The sequence below is a fragment of the Manacus vitellinus genome, unplaced genomic scaffold, assembly GCF_001715985.3.
Source record: "Manacus vitellinus isolate BGI_N305 unplaced genomic scaffold, ASM171598v3 scaffold_7_pilon, whole genome shotgun sequence".
In the NCBI taxonomy this organism is placed as follows: domain Eukaryota; kingdom Metazoa; phylum Chordata; class Aves; order Passeriformes; family Pipridae; genus Manacus; species Manacus vitellinus.
The window spans coordinates 16461076-16483012 of NW_021940813.1; the positions used below are offsets into that span (position 1 = coordinate 16461076).

General features: G+C 37.6%; 1 protein-coding gene across 2 annotated transcripts in view; it reads left to right on the forward strand.

Annotated features, from left to right (window-relative positions):
* MID1 (midline 1) overlaps nucleotides 1–21418 on the forward strand; it is a 142668-nt gene extending 121250 nt beyond the window's left edge. For both annotated transcript variants that reach the window (XM_008926812.4, XM_018084387.3), the window contains exons 7-10: nucleotides 5697–5840; nucleotides 14271–14432; nucleotides 16444–16651; nucleotides 18241–21418. In XM_008926812.4, the coding sequence (XP_008925060.1) occupies nucleotides 5697–5840; nucleotides 14271–14432; nucleotides 16444–16651; nucleotides 18241–18589 (863 nt within the window). In that variant the 3' untranslated portion in view covers nucleotides 18590–21418. The remainder of the gene's footprint in view (nucleotides 1–5696; nucleotides 5841–14270; nucleotides 14433–16443; nucleotides 16652–18240) is intronic.
* The last annotated feature ends 519 nt before the right edge of the window (nucleotides 21419–21937 follow it).

Consider the following 21937-nt stretch of genomic DNA (forward strand, 5'->3'; position numbering starts at 1 on the left):
GGAGTAATGGTTTTAAAGTAAAGGAGGGTAAGTTTAGGTTACATATAAGGAAAAAATCCTTTATAGTGAGGGTGGTGAGACTGGAACAGGTTGCCTAGAGAGGCTGTTGATGCCACATCCCTGGAAACATTCAAGGTCAAGTTGGATGGGACTCTGAGCAACCTGATCTAGATGAAAATGTTCCTGCTCACCATCTGGAGTTGGACCAGATGACCTTTAAAGGTCCCTCCCAAATCAAACTATTATATGATCCTGTGATTCTGTGATTCTATGATTCTATGAATAAGTGAACAGATTAATACTGGGCAGTGCAAGACTAGGGGCATGCACAGGGCAGCAACACCCTTGCCTGATAGAGCTGTGGAGTTCTTGCCATATTTGAAAAAGAGATTTTATCTGGAAGAAGTTTCTGTATCACCATGTGACTGATGAATGCAATCAATATCTAACACATATTCTAGTAAATAAGATACAATAGTAATGGGGTAAGAGTCATTTTAACTTCTTATACAGTACCAGTGAAATGTTATGGTGTCTGCCTCTCCCCAGATCTGCTGGAATTTTGCTACCATGTTGAGCATTCACCCCAAAATTATAAAAATCCAAGAAAATGAAAGGAAGGATTAAAACAGACTCATTTGCCCTAACCTAGCAATCTGCCTGTAAAATAATCACTCTCAACATCCTTTATGGTCGAAGAAGAATTTTAAGGCACATATCTCAGGGCAGTTGACTCCATTCTGGAGTTGCCTATTTCTCCCAGTTGTTATATATAATATATATAATATATAATATATAATCTCCCAGAGATTATATATATTCATTCAAATACAAATATTTATGGTTTAGATATTTTACGAGGTTAATTCTGTCTAGTAGTCTGTTCCTGCACCCCTGAGGTCTTTTCCCCTTTGTACATCATGTGTCACTATTATCAGCTTAATTGCTATACACACTACAGAAAACAAAGGAAGGTTGTATCTGTACAAAGGTTGTCTTGCTACAAAGAACTTCTTTGTGATCCATCATGCTGGCTGTGTCATTTACACAGCTCCTTCTCTGCCTTTTTCTTAACTCAGCCATGGTCTTAAGAAATTGCTCACAGTGCAGCCGTTTTTTCCTAATAGACCATTTTTATCCTTGCCCTTGATGCCCAGCAAAAAACAGTTTTAGCTAGCTTTGTTTTTGTGCTATTTTTCTTCACATTAATAAATAGCATATGGCTGCAATGGCAAAATGCGAAACACATGTTCAAATTATTTGAGTGTAAAATACAACCTATGCAGACAGTTAAAATACATTTATGTAAATGTATGTATATATGTAATGTGTATATATGTATAGTCCTAAGAGTTGAATGCATTTGATTATTCTCTACTGTTGTTCAGAAACTCTGGAGGAAGATTTATGTTATATTACTCCTTTCAGACTGGTGCATGGAATCTTCATAGATCTTAAACTGAACACTTTGTGACAGAGTGAATTAGGCTTTACTTTTATCATGTTTCACAGTTAAGTAAAATAAAGACCATTTGTAAGTCCTAGTGGAAGATCTATGTCGTGAATCAAGTGAAGAAACCTACCTTATAACTATCATCTGTACTGCTTCTGAACAAAATGTCAAAGTCTAAATTCCAGCTTCATTATCTCTGCTGCCAGTTGCTTTTGCAACAATTGACCTTGATTGTCTCTGGGAGATTTTCTTCTCTTTTGGTTTTTCCCAGTGTACTATTTGTCAGATCTTCTTCATCTTCCATCTCCCCAGTCCCAGTTTTCTATGTGGCACATTGATGTTTGTATCTTTCTTTCTTTCTTCCTACACTATTTCTTTCCTGAGTATAAATTTAACCAGTTTGTCCTTATTATTTGTGCAGCTGTCTTTCCTAAGCTGCTACTATCCAAATGAAAATCTCTGATATCTTTCTGAAAGTTGCCAGCCAGACATTGACATATCAAGCTCAGTATCTTAAAACAATACTTCTAATCTTCCTTTGACTGTTCTATCCTCTGTGCATATAGCCTTGATATCTTTGGAAAGCTTTCTTATCTTGCCAGTTACTCAAACTCTTCATCTGGAAATCATCTTTTTCTAACTGTGTATCTAGCTAGATCCATGCAATACATATGACTTGCAAACTCTCTGCACAATTCCTAAGGAATTTTTTTTATCCATTGTGAATCAAAAATACTTGTTCTGTGTCTTAATACTTTGAAATCAATTGGAGGAACATCTATTCTTTGACCTTGCAATTTGCCCTGCTTCAGAAGTCCCATCTGAAACAATGATAAGTTTTCTTTATTCATCACTTTAGCTGTCACTGCACAAAGAAATACGTGTTGCCTAGCATATGCCAGCAATTTTTTCACACAGAAACAACTTCATTCTGGAAACTCGTCCAGGAAACAACAGGAAACAACCTGTTTTACTGCTTAACTCTTTCAGTGTTGAAAGATCAAAAACCAACTCCAGCTAGCTCAGTCTCGTGGTTTGGGTGTAATCTCCTCTCATTCTGTTGGTTTTGAACAGTTCTGGTCTACCCAAAAACTATGTCTAGATGACTGTGTGACTGAGCCCTTGATATCAACTCAAACATGGCAAGATAATAATACATAAAATTGGTATCCACATCTGATGAAACTGTGCCTTTCAAATTCCTGCATGCGGGTGCAGTCCAGTGTCATGATACGTGATGGAGTCAGTAATGAATATCTGAGAGGTTCAGAGCAGCTTCCTCAACTTCCTCATGTTCATGCCAGCAATAGAGATATTTCTAGCACCATTTAGTCAAAGAGATGGCTTAGATCTTCCTTTCTTTAATCAGTATCAAAATCAGTAAGGAATCCTTACAAAGTCAACCACCCCATGACAGCAAGGAGATGGAGACTGAGCAAACAAAAGGAAGTTGAGGTGTTTTTTATCAATCTCTGTGACCTTGGGCTGAGAGAATTTATGTGTAGTCTCATTAGTCACCAAGGGCTGCTGTGTTCATGCTGGGATTCACTAACGAGAGGTGGCAGTTTCAGGTGTATGGACCACGTGAGCGCATTCATTGCAAAAGCCATGCAGATGACATGGAAAGGAAGGTGAATTAGACTAACCTGGTTGAGAGGGAGTAGTTATGCTCACAAAGGTCCATTACTTCTGAAAGCAAATTTAAGAAACTACATTACTACTGTTAGTGGCTTTCAGGCATTTCAGATGTGATTACTGACTTTTTCAGTGTGTCTGCTCAGTTTTGAGTAGACAAGAAGTAAAACAGCCTTCAGCAACGATTTTTCTCTCTTGTGAGAATGTTGATTCACAAATGCAGGTGGATAAAAGTCTGAGTGTCTGAAGCAGTTACCACTCCCAGATATTTGCTCTGATCCTCTATGGAGAACTGAAGGGTGTATTATGTCTTCCACTGCTGTGCAGAAAGCATGCTGGGCTTCCTGAACAGTGGTGGATCACATCTGAGTCACAAAGGGGAACTTGACAGTGCAGCCTGGAGCTTTCCCTGTGGCACCTGAGCTCTGTAGCAGTCCCAGTGAATTCAATAACCAAATCTCATGCTGTCCAATGTAGTAATGAAGCTAACTGGACAAGATCAACCTCTTTAATTGCATTACAGTCTTACACTCTCTAAAGGAGTATGTACTGTGGAATAATGAATTTGGCAGTTAGATTTCTGCATTATACATTTTGTTGTAACAAAGCATTTGAATGTAGACTTGCCTGCCTTTCTGCAGGAGAAGCAGATGTATTTGTTTTATGCTGAGTGGTTTATGAAATGAATGTTGCTGAAGACCTGAATTTCATGCAGTATAGTCTCAGGTGGGTGGAGGTTAATCACAAGAGCCAGGGAATATATGTCCTGCTTAGGACATCTCTTTTCAATCATTCATATTACATGAAGGCCTGTAAATTTCCAGCTATAAAGGCTGGGTGTGCATATGAAGAGCGAAATTAGGCTGCCATTTGCAAAGGACTTGAAGATACCTAGGTGCTATTGAAATACAGTTTACAGTTCATTAAACCTTCAGTAATTTTTGCTTTCCATAAATTAATATTTATTTTCTGTGATGAGGTAATAATAAGTACATTTCCCAAGTAAAATATTTTGCTGTGTTAGGTGAAGGACATGACTGAAGAAGACTTTAGTTGAATACCAGCACACCAAAAAATGGATTCACTTGTATATTTTTAATTAAGACTTATTCCATTTTTTTTTTTTGCTTTGAAATACAGGCAAAATATTAATACAAAGCCTCAGCTAGGAAGAAAAAAATAAAAAAACTCCAGTGATTTTTCAACTGGATACATTTTTGAAACATTATTGAGAGTACCACTAACCTCTCCAGAAAACTATGGAGAGTTTTCCTACTGCTTTTTTTATATTCTCCTCCTGGGTAACTGTTCTTATTTTAGTTTATTTCTCTTTCTTTTCATTAATACCCACCTGTCCCAAGGGTTCCTCTGCCCATTTAAAAAGAAAGACATTGGTAAACTTCCATGATACATTATTTAGAGCATCACAAATCATGGCCATATCATGAAAGACATTTGAGCTATTCCTTATGCCTCTTAGTTGAAAAAGGCTGCTTGGAAATGTGTCTGTACTTTAATCCTTGGGAACATACATCAGTAAACCAGAGACATGAACTGCAAAAATTCTTAATGGAAAGTAAAATAAATGTTTTATAAAAATAAGATATTATAAAAGTAAAGGTCAAATTCGACTTTTTTAGAGGCCATTATTTGTTACTAATAGAGGTTAAAGACCTGACAGAAAAAAAACAAAAACCAGACCAAACCAAACCAAACCCAACCAAACCAAAACAAAAAAACAACCGAACTCAAAACCAAACAGTCAGAGTTGACTTCCCTTTCCTTTAATACAGGCATATTTTGGTTGTTTCAGCTTGAGTGCCCCCCTTCTTCTCTCTGTGGCAGTTGGGAGAAACACTACTGAGCACAAGAATTTTTATTTTTTTTTCATAATTTGTCTTGTAGAGAAGATGGTTAGTAATGAAGCTCCCACTGAGATAAGAATGAGGAAGATTCACCAGTCTTTGAAAGAGAGACTCACTTCTTTCTTATTTAGGTGTTTGGCTTTGTAAAGATTGCAAACAAGGAAAATTTAGACCTAAGGAGTTTGCTTCAAGTTTCACGTATTTAAATAGCTCTTTAAAGGGAGAGTAGAAAACTGAGCATGAAAGTATGAGTGTTTGGAGCTTCCCTAAAATTGTATTTTTTAAATACCACTTAAGCAAATCTCTGGTAAGATAGGTTAGCCAAACACTGCTTTCAAGTCAGCTCAGAAGAGTGTTGACTCTCCCTCTTGATACGCATCAATGAAACTTTGGTAATTTTGGTACAATGGTCAGAGCAATCCTAGAAAAAGTAACATATCAATTGTACCCATTTAATCACAGTTTAATGTGACCAACAACACATCACTTGTTCTAGGGCATCTGAAACTAAAGCTACTTTAATACAAATAATTTTCAAAATCTGGAGTTCTTGATAGCAAGAACTCTTTTCCAACAGTTTGTTTATAATCAAAGTTACCACTGAAATTAACAAAACATTGCTGAAAAGTCTGTTAGATGGTATCGCTGCAAATTCATGCCTCAGTTGCATCCCCTAAGTCTCAGGTGAGAGGGGAAATACTTTACTGATTGTGTCAGTAAGCCTCCTCTGTTGTATCTCACAGCTCCCAACCCACCCACCATTCGAGAAGAGCTCTGTACAGCTTCATATGACACCATTACTGTCCACTGGACATCGGACGATGAGTTCAGCGTGGTCTCTTACGAGCTGCAGTACACCATCTTCACTGGACAAGCTAATGTTGTTAGTAAGTATAAATCTTCTCTTTTGTAGTTCTGTTTCCTTACGGTTTCTCTGTAAACCAAGTGCCTTTAAATATAAATGTACTCCTATATCAAGAACAAAAAGGAAAAAAATGTTTTCTAGAAAGATTTAAAGCCACAATTTTAAATCCAAATCAATAATGTTTTTAAAAGGTTTTAAAATTCAGAATTAATTCACTTAAAATTTCTTGTGTCTTTTCTAGGAGTGCCATATATTGGGAGCTTTCAAAGACTAAACCCAGCTCATATTCCCAAAGGCATAAGTATTGTCTATGATAGCAGGACTTGTCTCTTGCATCCTAAGTCCCTTGTTGCAGATGTAGCAGGTTCAAAGACCTCAGATCCATTGTCTGCACTAATCAGGCATTTGGGAGCCTGTGTAGAACTGGTCAGTAGGTAGCACTGCAGCCCCCTTGTCATTAAGATAAACTTGACTTTACCCTTGTCAGAAATACAGATTAAGGCCTTCCTCTGATTTTTATTGTCTTCATGACTACAAAGCATAGGTCTCAATTAGTGTGCTAAAGGCTAGGTCAGAAGACATCAATGCTTACATCAATGGAACAACAATTAATATTATAACTTTTTTGACTTATAATGACATTAACAAACGTTGTCTACTTTGTAGTATAGCACATTTTTTATCAAATACACTCTATATTTTGAAACTGTGATTTTCTTTAATGACAAAATTTACTGACTATTCCTTGGATTTTTAATTGTTAAATAATTATTCCTCTAAGAAAAAAGTACTGTCTAATCTTTGGTCAGGAAGTTGACACTTCTGGTTCAGAGTTCTGCAATCACTGGGATCATTGACTATGAATTTGGAGCAGTCATTCAGCTTCTTCCTTTTCCCTTTTAATGGGAATACCACTAACTGACACATACTTGCTTTAAGAAACAAGGATTATGAAATTAATCAAATCAATCTAAAGGTGGAGTTTGTTTAGTCAATGTATACGTAGACTAGGAACTCACTGCCACAGAGGGCTGTTGTGTTTTTGAGTTCAAGAGATGCCTGGACAGATCATACATGAAAAGTCCACTGAGCACAATGAAGTGCAGAGACTTCCTTCTGGCTCAGGAAGTCCCAGAGCTGTAAGCTCTTGAGACCTGGGAGACCATGGTGAAAAATAGTTAGTGTGTGCTTTCTTGGTTCCTTAACATCCTCCTATGCCCTCACCTTTGTCCACATCAAATGCCCTGGTCCCACACTGAGCTAGGTAGGGTTAGTTCTGAGCCAGTGCAGAAGTGTTATTCTTCTTGGAAAATTTGTTGAAATACTTTGGCGAAAGTCCGTGCTGTGGACATGCTTACATGCTTTATGTCAGTGGAAAAATGGTCTATGCCAATTTTCAGTACTGAGCCAAACTCTCACACTGACTCCTCTGCTGCTGTGTTCACCTCATTTTCTCCATCGCTAACAAGGAGTTTGTTTTCCAAACCATATGAAAAGATATCTGAGAATTCATGTGCTGGCATTTTAATAGCCATTTTTAAGTACCATACTGTGAACGTATTATAGTATTCAGGATTGACTGAAAAATAAACTAGATTATTGAAAATCTGATGAATGTTTTGACAAAATCTCCATTTGGTATTTCCCTTGACAGCCTGATTTTGAAGAACACACAGTAAAATTTAACATTGCTGGAAAGACCAAGTAAACTTCAACACATGCTCCTACCTCTGAGCAAGCTGGATAAGGGAAAAGTCTAGTAGTAATTTTGAACAAATTGAAGCAAGGTATATAAGGAAGGAAAATCTTCACTGATTAATCACTACTAAGCAGAGACAACTTAATGATACAACAGTACTTCCCTTGTTTTCTAGCCCATTTTTGTCTATGGATTTATGCTAGACTAGTCAATTATTGGCACTGTATGCAAATGACAGCAGTAAAAGGTGTGCCATTTCCATACTTTTGTGATGTAGGGTTTTACTCTTTGCTTACTAGGGAATAAATAACAAGATATTTCATATTTAGGCTGTATTTTAGGTTTCCCATGTGGAGATGAAAGCTTTGATCTGTAAAACATGTATCAATTAGTCTGCTTTCAGAGATGCAATATAATTTTCAAGCATAGCATGAAGTGCTTAGTGTGAAGTCTGAACTTTCACTTTAACACATTGTAAAAATGGTGTAATTAAAAGTTTGAAGAGAAAACAAATTAACACTGTAAGAAACTTTGTTTACAAAATGCTCTGTAGACCTTAAATGAAGGTAGAACAAGGTTAAAGAACTGACACTTTTTTTTTATTTTTCTCTTTTTCAATGCAGATATCTCTTAGCAAATATCCTGGCTGTTACATTCAATTTAATTGAGAGCTATAATGTTAACCAAAATTAAACACATGCATATAGAATTATATGTGGAAGGCCTTTCTGAATGTCATAAACCTTTTTTTTTAAATCTCGATATTTAATATAGACTTGAACACCTCCAATGATGATGTTCCCACCTGCTGTAGATCTGCCCAGGTTTCTAACATGTGAGACTCTCCCAGTTTGTTCCAGCTTACACTGGTACTGGAGATTTGCCCACTAACATCATAGAATGATAATGGAATCACTTAGGCTGGAAAAGACTTGTAAGATCATTGAGTCCAACCATTAACTTAACACTGTCAAGTGCACCACTAAACCATGTCCCTAAGTACCACATTGGCATGTCTTTTAAACACCTCCAGGGATGGTGACTCAACCACTTCCCTGGGCCTTTACATGAAGAAATTTTTCCTAATATCTATTCTAAACCTCCCCTGGGGCAACTTGAGGCCATTTCTTCTTGTCCTGTCAATCCTATCCTGATTTTACTCAGAACACTGCCTGGATGTTTATTGACTTTGTTGCATTCTATTCTTTGTCCTGAAGAAGGATCTAATCTCCCAACACTTATTATAAATGGCTTTCCAAGATTGTTCTTAGAATATTGGAGCGTACCTTATTAGCTCCATTGAACACAGAGAGCTGCTGCCACTGCAGCCTTCATGTTTTGATGAACTGAAGCTAGGTGATTTTTTTTAATCCTGTTTTAATGAAATAGACTTTGGGTTAGCACAAATTTCTTCCTATGTATGGCATTTGCATGCTTTTGCATGTAACTGTATTTTTATTTCTCTGTTGTATCCTCAAAAGTTTCCATTAGTATTGCATGTTGCCTCTAGCAGATAATGTAAACAGGTTCATAGACTGCCTTCAGTTCTGTGTTTTTGTGGCTGTGAATTAGTCACCAGGGAGTAGCTAGAGTACTGCATTAAACCAACAAGCTTTTTCCCCCGAGACAGTAGGAATCACTTTGCATACATATCCACCTACCGTGCTAATGGAGGCTGTTATTTTAGAATCTGTTTCTTAAACCACATAGCCAGCCTGACTGCACTTTCCAGTCCTCAGTATATTTCCCCCACCAGAGGCATATATCATTCAGAGATTGCTAAGAATTCAGTAACAAAAACAAGCAATGCTATGTTTTTCTAGTATATTTTCTATCCAACATAATCAACTATATTCTTTTTTATTAACTGAAAAATTGGAAAGTTTACATTTGATGGAAAAGGTCCAAATAGAGTATTTCATTTGAATCCTATTTCATACAGGAAAGATTATTTCCAAATGTGGCCAAACTGCTTGGCTATTCAATGTTTGGCAGCTCTGTTCTGTGCTTAAGAGCAGTATGGAACTTTAGATTAAGCAGGCTTTAACTAAAGCAGTTGTTCTCAGAGTTATACCATTTGGACATTTGCATTTCTGAGATGCAGCTAATCACCTGCAATCTGAATATGGTAAAGGCTTTTAAAATTACTTTGTCACTAGCTAGCTAACATGCATTATGACTTCATTATCCTGTTTCAATAAATTTTCAAATATTCATTGAGTATGCCTTTTTTAACATATTTGCTATAATGTGCTTCAGGAGGGTTCAAATTTAAAAACCCATTTTTTTCTAGCTCTGATACAAGATGTCCACGAAAAATGTGTCTCTTTTTTTTAACAAAAAGCAGTAAATACTTCTCTCTTGGTGGTAAAGGGAATCAGGGTTAGTTAGTTATATAGTCTAATTACAAAACTTAAGGATACAGCGTACTATTGTCAGAACCTTTTCACTGTTACATGACTCCTTTTGCTATGAGACAGGATAAAAATTTTTGAAGGATCCAAGACAATTAGGAGCCCAAGCTTTCATGAAAAACAGTGAATTTATGATTCACCTATCAATTTTTTAATATTCTAACTTTTGTCTCTTTCTGGAAGTTCTATTTTATTAAAATATTCCTTACAATCTTCAGATTTATACAGAAGATTTTAATATTTTTTTAATGACACAAAAGCAAATTTGGGATAAAACCAGGAAAACTGCTTCTTGAAAATAATTTTTATTCAAAGCATTTTAAAATAATTAAAATGCTCAAGTGATTAAATAATCTTCCCATGACTTTGGTGCTCCTCTTCCAGTTTTCAAGAAGATATCTTTTATTAAAATCTACCAGTGTAAATTTTAGGAGGATTTACACCCTGTGATTTTTCCCGTCTGTTTTTTAAATTACATCAACAGCCAACACCAGGGAAATATCTTTACAAATTATTATCTCCAGACTCTGAGAAACTTGTTTTAAAAACTCATATATCCTGTACGGACATCACTGTGCTCACTGCACCATTCCAGGATGTAATTTAAATTCTCCACATTTTTGTTAGGCTACAGTTTTAAAATACATTGTTTTACCATCTGTGTAGCCCTGTAAAAAGCCCTGGGTTTTTGAAACAAGAAACCCGAATGTAGCCTGGATTAGGATTGGGTACAATAGGAGACCCTTAGCTCCTGCTGCTGCTCCAGTGAAGAGATGTGTCCTTTTCCACTTCACCTGCTGCCACCAGCAGGGAGCTGAGAGGGCAAACACTGATCCGGAATGCCAGTGTGACCAGGCTACTTGCTCATTTCCCTGAGCCCTCTTAATCATATTCTTTTGTATGCAGAGAAGAAAGGCTGTCCTGACAGGGCATATCTGGAGACAGATTCTTTTGATGCAGTGACAAATTATTCTTTCATACTTAAAAGCTTAAATTGGCTGCCAGTGGTAACTATTCTCCATTTTGAAGGAGTTTGGACTTGTAGTTTGGCATCATCAAAACTTCATTCCTAAGATTTTTGATTCAAAGTACAATTTCAAGCCTGTTATCAAGTATCTCACAGTCAGGAAGCACAAGGACATATCATGAGCCCCTTGATGCATAGGCAAGAGCTGAGTTTGTTGAGACAGCAAGGTTTGTCAAGCAAAGTAACCAAGTCAGTTGCTGCACATCCAACATTCATTGTACACCAGTAGTCTGGGATGCCTAAGACTGGAAAAATGAAGAAAAGAAACCCAGAGTATCTTCTGTCATCAAAGAGAATAGAACATTCCCCTGGAACATAAGTTAAAGGGAGGGTTCCCAATTCTCTCTATTGACTGTGCAGAGAGTTTAGGTACATAAGGTCCTTAGTGATTATTGGCTACACATAAATACACCTACACAGGAGGAGAGTGTAAACTTAAGAGGAGATTCATAGCAATGCAACAGTTGTACCTTTACAGTCCTTCATATACTTATTTAGGTCAAAATTTTATACTTCGTTAAGGAGCAATCAGTCTCTGGGGGGTATTGTAAAAAGTGTAATGCAAGCCTGAAAAATGTACCCATTAGAGAGTTGTAATGACTAATACAAATCCAGTTTAGACATGAGTTAGCAAAAATCTGGGCATTTCTGTGTCTGCATAAGGGTTAGTTTATATATGGCTTATGTATATCATAGAACTTTGCTTTCAAAGTGTGCTTGTGGGTGGAGAAGACATTTCTAGGATTACTGTCTGTATCCATCCCACTTACTGTCATATGTTATTTGTTAACCCATCAGAGGCATCTTAGTTAAGGATTCTTTGGTCATCCTGTACTTCATCTAAAATCCAGTGCTTCATTTTGTTATATTTGAAATTAATATTTTTTGCAATAGTACCTATGAGTCCAGTAAGGAATGGTCTCAATGCAAAATCATTGTGGTAGTTTAGCTATGGAACAGGTGGGCCTGTACTCTAATACCCATGGCAAACTGGGGAAAGATGAGGTTTCCTCTGAGCAGTCAGTGAAATATGTCAAGAAGCTGGTTTTTTTGCTTCCTTTCTTCCGCTTAAGAAACCCATTCACACACAGCCTAAGAAAATAGGTAAGATTCAGAGTTTATGGTTTAGTGAAAGAAGACATGGACTGGTGTTGCTACAAGCAGTTTACTACCAGGCCCAACTGGGGTTACCATGAGGATAACACTGGGTTCTTTTTCTTCATGAGGAAGGCAGATGATTGCTCTATATGACCTAGTTTTTCAATAGTCTTGAGAAAAGCAGTGCTGCAAGGTTGCTTTTCTGTGCTGCTTCTATTCACGTATAACAAACAGTTAGAATCTCTTGTAGCTGATATTTAGGGAGGTTAAGTGTAGTCAGATGTTACTACATGTCACTTGGATGCTCACTGGTTGGTGCATGAGGAACATACTAGAATTCTTTTTTTTCCACCCACTTTACACTAAGAAACTGCAACAAAGAAATGTTGTCATTCTGGTAAATCATGGTCCAAAGACCACAACCCATATGTGAGTTCAGCCAGGGGCTTAGGCTTCCAGACTTCAAATTGGGGTGATGAAAGGAGAGTGACTCATGTCGCATGATTTTAGACAGCTGAAGTTAGGGATCTCACCTATGATAGTTACCCAGGCTACTTCTGTGGACAAGAAAAGAGAGGTACTTGTGGCTGGAAGGATGTTCACATGTGGGGAAGTGAAAGAAACTTGTTACTGAATTCTGCCTCAGCTCAGAATCCAGAAAAATAGGTTAGGCATCATAGCTCGTCATTAGATGGCAAGATAATATGAATCCAACTTGAAACTGTGCTGCAGTTACCCGTTTGCACAGCAGGATGAATATCTACCTGCCTCTTGAGGATGCTTTGTAATGCAAGGGAATTTTGACACACAAGCTTCATTATTCTTAGATTGATATTTGGAATTTGAATTCTGTTTCTAATGGTATTTTGTTATGAAGAACACATCCCAAATTAGGAAGGAATCTTGCAGTATGCTTATGAATTGTCTATGAGTCTGTAAAAACCTGTATCACAGGTCTGTTTCTTTCAAGTTTTGTATTCATTAGCCTTTTAAATTTTATTTTACATAAAGGTTTTGTATTGTCTGATATGCGGAGCTGAAATTACTACTGAGTTCTCTTTATTACTTACTGGTTTACTGGTAAAACATTAATCAAAAAGTGAAACTGTCTTTAAATAAAAACAACAGCTTTCATAACATATTCTATGCGCAGTAAAGGCAGAGACCAAGAAGGCTGTCAGGTTCCTAATCCAGTCAAGCATTTCTCTATTAAGTTTTCCAGACTTACATATGTACAGACATGCGTACACTTCCATCTGCATCTATCTTTTTCTAGCTGTGTAACCATGTAAAAGGCTGTGAATATATACTCTTCATGAATGTTAAATTTTTTATTTATGTAAACATTTATAATACGAGAGCTATAAGACTGGGGATCCATCAGACCAGGAGCTGTTCCAAATGTAGAATAAGTAATATGGGTGATTGACTGCCAATGCAGTTATACCACAGTAGGAAAAAATGTATGTCAATTAATAAGTTAATTTTAATGGAGTATTTTCCCTCCCTTATTTTACTTAATTCCTATATATTATACTTCTATGGTTGTCATCAAATGTACCCAAGAACTTTTATAAATGTAAAATTTGCCAGATCTTTCCCAGCTGGCATCTCAGCACGAGGACATAAATCAAAAAGTTGTGTGCAATAAATTTACTGGCTGAGATTACTTTCTAGCAAAGTCTGACATGTAAGAATCAAAGCTTTCTCTGAAGACCATTCTCTACCCTGTTTGGCTTCCCATGATTTGCTTCAGGTTCTGAAGAATGCATACCTGGCGACTGTCAGCAAAGGTGCCTCCCCAGTCTTCCTGGCTTTATTGCTTATGTTAGTTTTCTGAGGCTTAAACTGAGTTCATTAATCCAAACAGTAGATTGATGGGATCGTCATAATCCTCTAGCTCTTAAGCAATAAAGAATTCCTTGTGCTGGGATATGAAAAATCTCAGACTGCTAGTATCTCCACTGAGACATTTCTTAAATGCCCATTTTTTATGGTTGACTTCACATAGCAGGAACTTAAAAGGTACCATGGCTGAGGGTTGATGAAATGAGTTAGTGGCATTAAGTAGTGGCTCACTAAATGTAATAACACTTTAAAAGGTATAGAAGCAAAATTCATATTGGTCGTTGGGTTCCTGGGAATGCTCTAAATGTCCCTCTGTTACAAAGTGTTTAGTGTGTTATGACTGATGTGCTCTGTTTGAAATTGCAGGTTTATGCAACTCAGCCGACAGCTGGATGATTGTTCCTAATATCAAACAAAACCACTACACGGTGCACGGGTTACAGAGTGGCACTAAGTACATCTTCATTGTTAAGGCCATTAATCAGGCAGGCAGCAGGAGCAGCGAGCCTGGCAAACTCAAGACAAACAGTGAGTAATGTGAGATCCAGCATGCATGCGCTCTTTCTGGCCTTCCTTTTTAGGTTTGCTCCTCAAGATACAAGAGCACAGAGCAGTTTAACTTGTTAGAGCAGTTTAACTTGTTTAAAGTGCTTCCCACACTGAAAGCCACTTCTTTAACTCAATTCGAGAATGTCAGAGTCTTCGGTAGTGCAGAAAATCCTTTTTTTTTTTTGAGAGAGAGATGCATCTGTTGTTTGGTCACTGGAAATACCACATAGGAATAGAGCCATCACATGTCAAATGGTTAAAAATACTCTTTTGTGAATTTGTTTTGATATCCTCTCTATTCTTTTACCTCTACAAAGCAAAAGCTTTTCTTATGTTTGCAAGAAAACCTTTTATTTTGGTGTAGTGTTTAGAAGATAATTTCTGGTCTAATTTTATCCACCAAAATTATATCTTTTTAGGACACTGGAAAACTTCTTAGTTTTATCCACCTCAGTTTTTTATGGAGTTTAGCAAGGTGGTAGAGTAGTCAGAGATCCCACTTCAAAAAAACAATGGTTATACAAATTAATAGCAGATGTAGAATAACAATTTTAAGACTCGTTTTCAGCTGTTTTCTTCTTGTGTCTCAGCCAACATCTCAGTCATGTAGTCATTGTGGGCAGCTCTGAGGGCTGGAAAGAAAACACTGGGATTTATGCATCCTCTGAAACCTGCTTATTGTAGGGGGGTGCTTGAAGAGGGGCAAAACTGAATGTTACAAGAACAATACTGAAGAGAATGGCACGTACAGCTTTCTGATTTCTCCCTTTCTGCTATTAACCTGTGCAATGTGACTAGACACAATTCAATAGAGAGACATCCTTCAGATACTGCTTCAGCACACAAAGGCTACTAACCAGTCAGAGAGGCAGGCCATGCATATGTTACTGCTACCAGGTGGTAAGAAATAACCCCCAGATACTTTCCATTGGGTTTATTTTATAATACATAATTAAATGCACATTGCAAAAGTAGATAACCCTGAACAATTTACATCTTACTTGAAGTACATGTGCCAATGCCTCACACAGACTTCATGAGAGTGCTTGTTTTCATTTTCTGTGCATGTCATCAAATCTTCCAATTACATGTCTTTCCCCTTGAAATAAAAGAGAGTAAGAAGGGGAAAGTGCTTTGCTGGATTACTTGTGGAGTCATACTTTTCTGGTTGTCTCCTGGTGGAGGTAAATGATCTTTCTGCCTTCTGACACAATAAGCAAGCCTGTCAGAATTGTGGTGGGCTTTATATATCTAGAGGGTTCAGTTTACCAAATAGCTTCCGGTTATTGTCTACAAATCTTGTGCTACAGCCCAAGATACTTGCCAAAAGCAACAGCCTCAATAATGTTATTACACCATATTATTTGGACCAAGTTACAGTTCACTTCCTTCTTTTAATGCACAGTATCCAATACCACATGGGCATCCTTCCAAAGCAATCCTGAATTGTTGACTGTGCTTGTTATAAGTAAAGCTGTGAGTGAATGAAGAGACAATGCTAGTGTTTCTTCTTATTTTTAAACTCATTTTGTGGGATTTGAAATCATACTTTTTGTAGGAATAATGAAGATGTTATTATGGAGCCCTATCCCTAAAGAATTAATTGAACACAATTTATTCTAAATCTAATATGCTCTGAAAAAAAAGCAACCCTCAGACCATTATTAGCATGTATATTGGTTTCAATTACATGCAAGAATCAGAATATTCTGGTTACCTCTAGGTCAGAGATAAAGGACATGATGATTATGCAGGGCTCTTCTCAGGGATTATCGACACAGGGAAGTCAGTGCACAAAGAAATTGACAGTAAACTGACAATGCAATGCAAACGAGCTATTGCAGGGATCAGAATAGGTTAGTCTATCTCAAGAACACTTGAGAGGAGGAAATTAATATGGTTATGTAATCTTGCAGGTTTCTTAGAGGCTCACTAATCCACTCTCCTTTTCAAAATCAAAGCCGAGTCATCTTTGCCTCTGTGTCTCTAGGTCAACCATTTAAACTGGACCCCAAATCTGCTCATAGAAAATTGAAAGTGTCTCATGATAACTTGACGGTGGAACGCGATGAAACATCCTCCAAAAAGAGTCACACACCAGAGCGATTCACAAGCCAAGGGAGCTATGGAGTAGCTGGCAACGTGTTCATCGACAGCGGGCGGCATTACTGGGAAGTGGTTATAAGCGGGAGTACGTGGTATGTATATAAAAATATATGTGAAAAAAGCACTAGTTCACACCATGCATAAACTGGCATCGTTTCTCTGATAGAGACCAGTAGCAGAAGCATGGGGAAGAGTATGAGAGCAGGCCAAGCATATATTTTCAGATAGTTTGTCAGACTATTTTCCCAGTCTCCAATGCTTTTGGACTCTGGAACTAAATCTGTCACATTAAACATCTTTATATTTAGCAGTCTTCACAGGAGTTTTACTCCATGTCTGGGAATGATTGTTTTTTTGAACCCATGTACAGTACATTTTGAAAGCAAACTTTGTAAATGTGATCATTTCTCTACTAAACGTGAAAGATTTCCATGTCCTTCAGTAAGAAAAAATAAATAAAAATGAGGACAGTTTGATGATCCAGTTCCACAGGGACAGAGATCGGATTTGCTTCTGGGGAGGGGATGTGGAGCAGCAGAGCTGTAGGTCTGTGCCCCAGGGTATGAAGCAAGGGGAAGGAAATAGAAGAGTGCTTTCCTCCACTTCTGAATGATCCTCTGTGTCATACGAGGGCAGATTTCCAGAGGCCTTTAGTCAATGGAAGAGATGTTATCTTTTGGTATTCAAAGGCATCATGATGAAGGTTAGTGGAATGGAAAAATGAGTAAGGTCTTCAGGTATTACCCGCTGTCTCGAACAAGAAAAATGCTGTTTGTCTGTGTCAGTGCTAAGAAATGGAAAAAAAGTAACTTATGGCACATTAATCTCTGTTGGTTGAAATCCCAACAAATACTGCAGTGTCTCTAAAATGTGAGGAACTTTGAAATTTCTGTTATATATGACAAATCAGGTATTTGTCCTCAGTGTCCAATAATGAGAACATTTTCACAACCCTTTTATCCTGCACATCTTGCCATAAATTATGGTTTCCAGAGCAAATCTCTTCACCTATATTGCTTCACTTGGCCAGAAACCCAGTCTCAAAAATACTAATTTGAATCTGAAAACTACACCAGCATCTGGCAAAACATTTTTGAAAATCGCAAAATGTTTTTTTTAATGTGTCCTTGATGTTTACTCTTGCATGCCTTCTTCTGGACCATATATAAAAGGAACAAGGAGAGGTCGGATTAGCTGACAGTCAGCAGGGTACCTTAAAATCAGTTAATTCCTCTGCATTCATCTGTTGGAAATGGAAGTTTGGGGCCAGTGATTTCATAGAACCATAGAATCAGCCAGATTAGAAGGGATCTCTGAGATCATCAAGTCCAACCCTTGATCCACTACCACCATGGTTACTAGACCACTCTGAGCTGCTGAGTACTCAACAATCTTCCTTTTGAATACCAGAGATAAGCACTCATAAAAATTGCCGTAGCTGCCAAACTAGAAACAATACAATGAGTTTCCCTGATCTCTCAAACCCAAAAGAGAGACAAAGAAAAACATTAATTAAGCCTATGCAGGTATTGTGGTGAAACATCACTTAACAAGAACATAAACCAGCAGCAGTAAGAGGCCGAGGCATTCCAGTGAGTCCTCTGGGCTAACATTTGACTTCACAGAGAGACTAACATGGCTGGAAGCATTTGTTTCCTTGAGATGTTCTTTTCTTTTGCAGGTATGCTATTGGTATTTCCTACAAGTCAGCACCGAAGCACGAGTGGATTGGAAAGAATTCTGCCTCCTGGGTGCTTTGCCGCTGCAATAACACGTGGGTGGTGCGGCACAACAGCAAAGAAATCCCCATCGAGCCTGCCCCTCACCTCCGGCGGGTCGGGATTTTACTGGACTATGACAATGGCTCCCTTGCTTTTTACGATGCTTTGAACTCCTTACACCTTTACACTTTTGACATTACTTTTGGGCAGCCAGTGTGCCCCACGTTCACAGTGTGGAACAAGTGTTTGACCATTATAACTGGCTTGCCTATCCCTGACCACCTGGACTCCTCGGAGCAGCTCGCATGACTGCTAAAAGCCAAAAGGTAGGACAACACATCTTCCCAGGGTGGCCAGGCAGCTGCCTGCAGGAGCTTACCCGGAGCTGGTGGACCTATGTGGCATCCTGGCCATCGCTGCCAAATTTGGCCAAAACTGAAAAGGAGAGAATATCTCTTTCTGTGTACTCTGTGAGGAAGAACAAGAGGTGGCTTTAAAAATATCTTGGAACTTTCTTTTGCAGTTGGTTTTGTTTGGTTGGTTTTGTATTTAGTCTCTTACTGGAAGATTTATAAATTATTTATAAAAATAAAAAAAAAAAAAAAAAAAGTGCAAACCTGGTTTGGACACCTGGAAAATTACTTTTTTTTTTTTCCTGCACATTGATGGCCCTATTAATTAAACTTTCATCAACCTTTTGAATAATTTCATTTTACAGTGGATAAAAACAGGAAATCGGAAGGATGAAAACTGCGCAGTGGACAAGTCAGTATACTGCAGATTCTACTCGTACCAACATTAGTGGTCTCATTGCCAGCCTTATTGAGTGTGAGATCTCCCAGTTTCTACTTTGCACATGGAAGTGTGCAGACCAAAAGAACAGAAATAAAAAAGAGAGCCAGCCAACACAGCAAAAGAGTAAAGTTTAATTTACTTCTGTTCACAGGGCAGTGCTCTCTCAGTTCATAAAAAACATGTGGAATATCTCCTAGAAATGTGAGTGGATAAATCATCTGGTGATTTATTTTATTGATGGCAACATTCCCATCTACCAGTGCTTCACTTTCGTCTTTGGGAAATATTATAGAATCACTGAGGATGTGGGAGACTGATACCATCTCTGAGAATCAGCAACACTGGAGGGGAGCAGCCAATCCAAGGTCTGACTGTAGACTAATTTGATAAAGCACGGCATCATTTAAGGATTGATTGTAATAGAAAATGTCACGGTTCTGATGGTAGACATGTGAATGCTTATTGCTGATTTTACAAGGTTCAACATAGCAAGCCCAGCCAACAACTCGGAAGTGAGACTTGCACCACTTTACCATTGATTTTAAATTAAATACAAATGTTTCACTGTCATACACTGTATAGTGTCTATAACAAAGCAAGGAAGTCTGTTTTACATGTGCTGTATGGAGAAACAATGCAGCTGGAGTGTGCTCATAGTTATTGTCCTGGGTTGTTTGGGAAAGCACAATTCTCTTTGTGAATGAGGAGTAAAGAGCAAGCTTTCAGCAGCAGTAGGAATCTGCATGGGCAGACCTGACATTCATCCTAGTGTTGGTAGATGAGCTTCAGTGAAGGCAGTAGAGGTTGTATGTACTTTATCTCAAAGCTGAATCAGGTACATTTTTTCCTGTTTCCCTTCTACAGAATAGAAATCCTTTGTAATTACTGCAATGCTTATAAATATTCATTTTGGGAGATGCTTGAGGCATATGACAACTTAAAAAGAATGGTTTTCCTGTAGTGTTTTGTTGTTACTATGCAAGTGGTTCAAATCTGCCTGTGTAGAGAAAGGATAAATGTAATATCAGCTTTAAGAAAAGATTTACTCAGTAATTTATAACCATGCTTTTGGTGTCTTTTGGAAAAGATGCCTTAATGCACTTTGTTCACTAACGGGTCCAAAATAAAATGGTCCCAAGCTCAGCTTCAGATTTCTAAAATACTGATTCTCCCAGTAAAGGACTATATTACAATTTGCCTTCTGATGATATAAAAAAATTTATGAGCAGGATGAGGAATATGTACATGCCTATCTGGTTTTTTTCCTTTTTTTTAGTAGAAAATGAATGCCTGTCCATGTTCCTTTGATTTCCCTTTATGTGTCATGATAACTGCTGAATTAAATAGAGAAAAATCTGGCAGTGCATTGCTGGTACCAGGGCTTTCAGATGGGCAGCATCCCATTGTTCACAGGCAGGAGCCACTGATCTTTCCAGAGTAGACAAAAATAAGACAAAATGTGTACACATTGTGAACTGCAGCATTTATCATACTGTCTTTAATAATCAAGAAATGTGTACCCAAAAATTAAAGAGTAAATAAGTTCCCAAACATTACATTTTACAATTGAATACAATGTTACTGATAGAATCTGATATATACTGCCCAGAGGATCTGACCTGGGATGTTTGGGAGATAGCTGAGATGGTATGAAAATTTTTATAAAATGAGTTGACAGGAGATGACTGATGCAAAGCAGTGATAAAAATATACATGAAGAAAGGAGTTTTAATCTAGGCTTATTGCCAAGTTTCTGCCTAAAAGGAAAAGGCATATTAGCAAATAGCATGTAGCAAGACTATGTATCTTCTCTTTTGCCACAAACATTAAATCTAGAAGCTGATTTCAGAGGTGGATAAACTGAAAACACTCTTCAGTGTTTAGCTATACAATGTTCGCAGAGATTGAGCTGGACGGAAGCAATACCATGAATTTGGAAAGGTCCCAAATGATCTCATGTATTTTCATTGTAAAGATAGGCCGTGATTCTAAAGACAGATCAGGGTTTTGGCCAATGGAGGAAGAATGGTCTGTTATCTACAGGCCTTGCTGAATCATTTTTATTTTAACACAGAACATTTCATTTGGAGCTAAGCCACATTTCTCCAATGGCCTATTAACTCAGTCAGTACTTTTTGTGCATATATGTTTGTGTATGTATTTACACATATGTATGGGTATACACACCAGTATATGCACAAATATGGTGTATACGCATACATACGTATATACACAGACAAAGCGACAGCAATTAGTCAGGTATTCCTTTTTTGCTTGTTTCTTGAACAATTTCATATTCTGTATGATGATGAGGAAACAAGTTTGCTATGAATGGTGTTCTTCTGGACATTTTTTAACAAACAAAATCTGTTTATTTTGCGATACTTGATTCAATGCCTGATTAATCAATAAAAACATTCATTTGAAAATGTAGCTTCTGTGGTCTGTGGCATTTTGCATGGTCCATAGTAATGAACTGAAATCTGAGGGAACAGTAATCCTTGTATAAAAATAAAATATGGTCCTTTAATGTAGCATGCGGTCTTAGATGAGGGGTTTTCCCTTACTTTTGAAAGTTTTGTGACTAGGAATGAGGTAGCATTGTATCATGCTGTGTTTAACAAAGGCAGGTTTTTGAGGAATAGTCTGCTGAAATGCAAGCAATGAATGTGGTATATAAAACTTGTGTTGGTATAATGATTGTTTCAAAGGTGTATTTAATACCCAAGTTGGGATTCAGCAGAGTTAGAGCAAACAATAGCACAATGTCTTTAGAAGATAGTAGCAGCTCAGAGTAGTCTTGAGCTTGAGGTAATGGAAGGGCGGGGGACTTTTTTCTCTGAGGCCAGATAAGATTTTCCA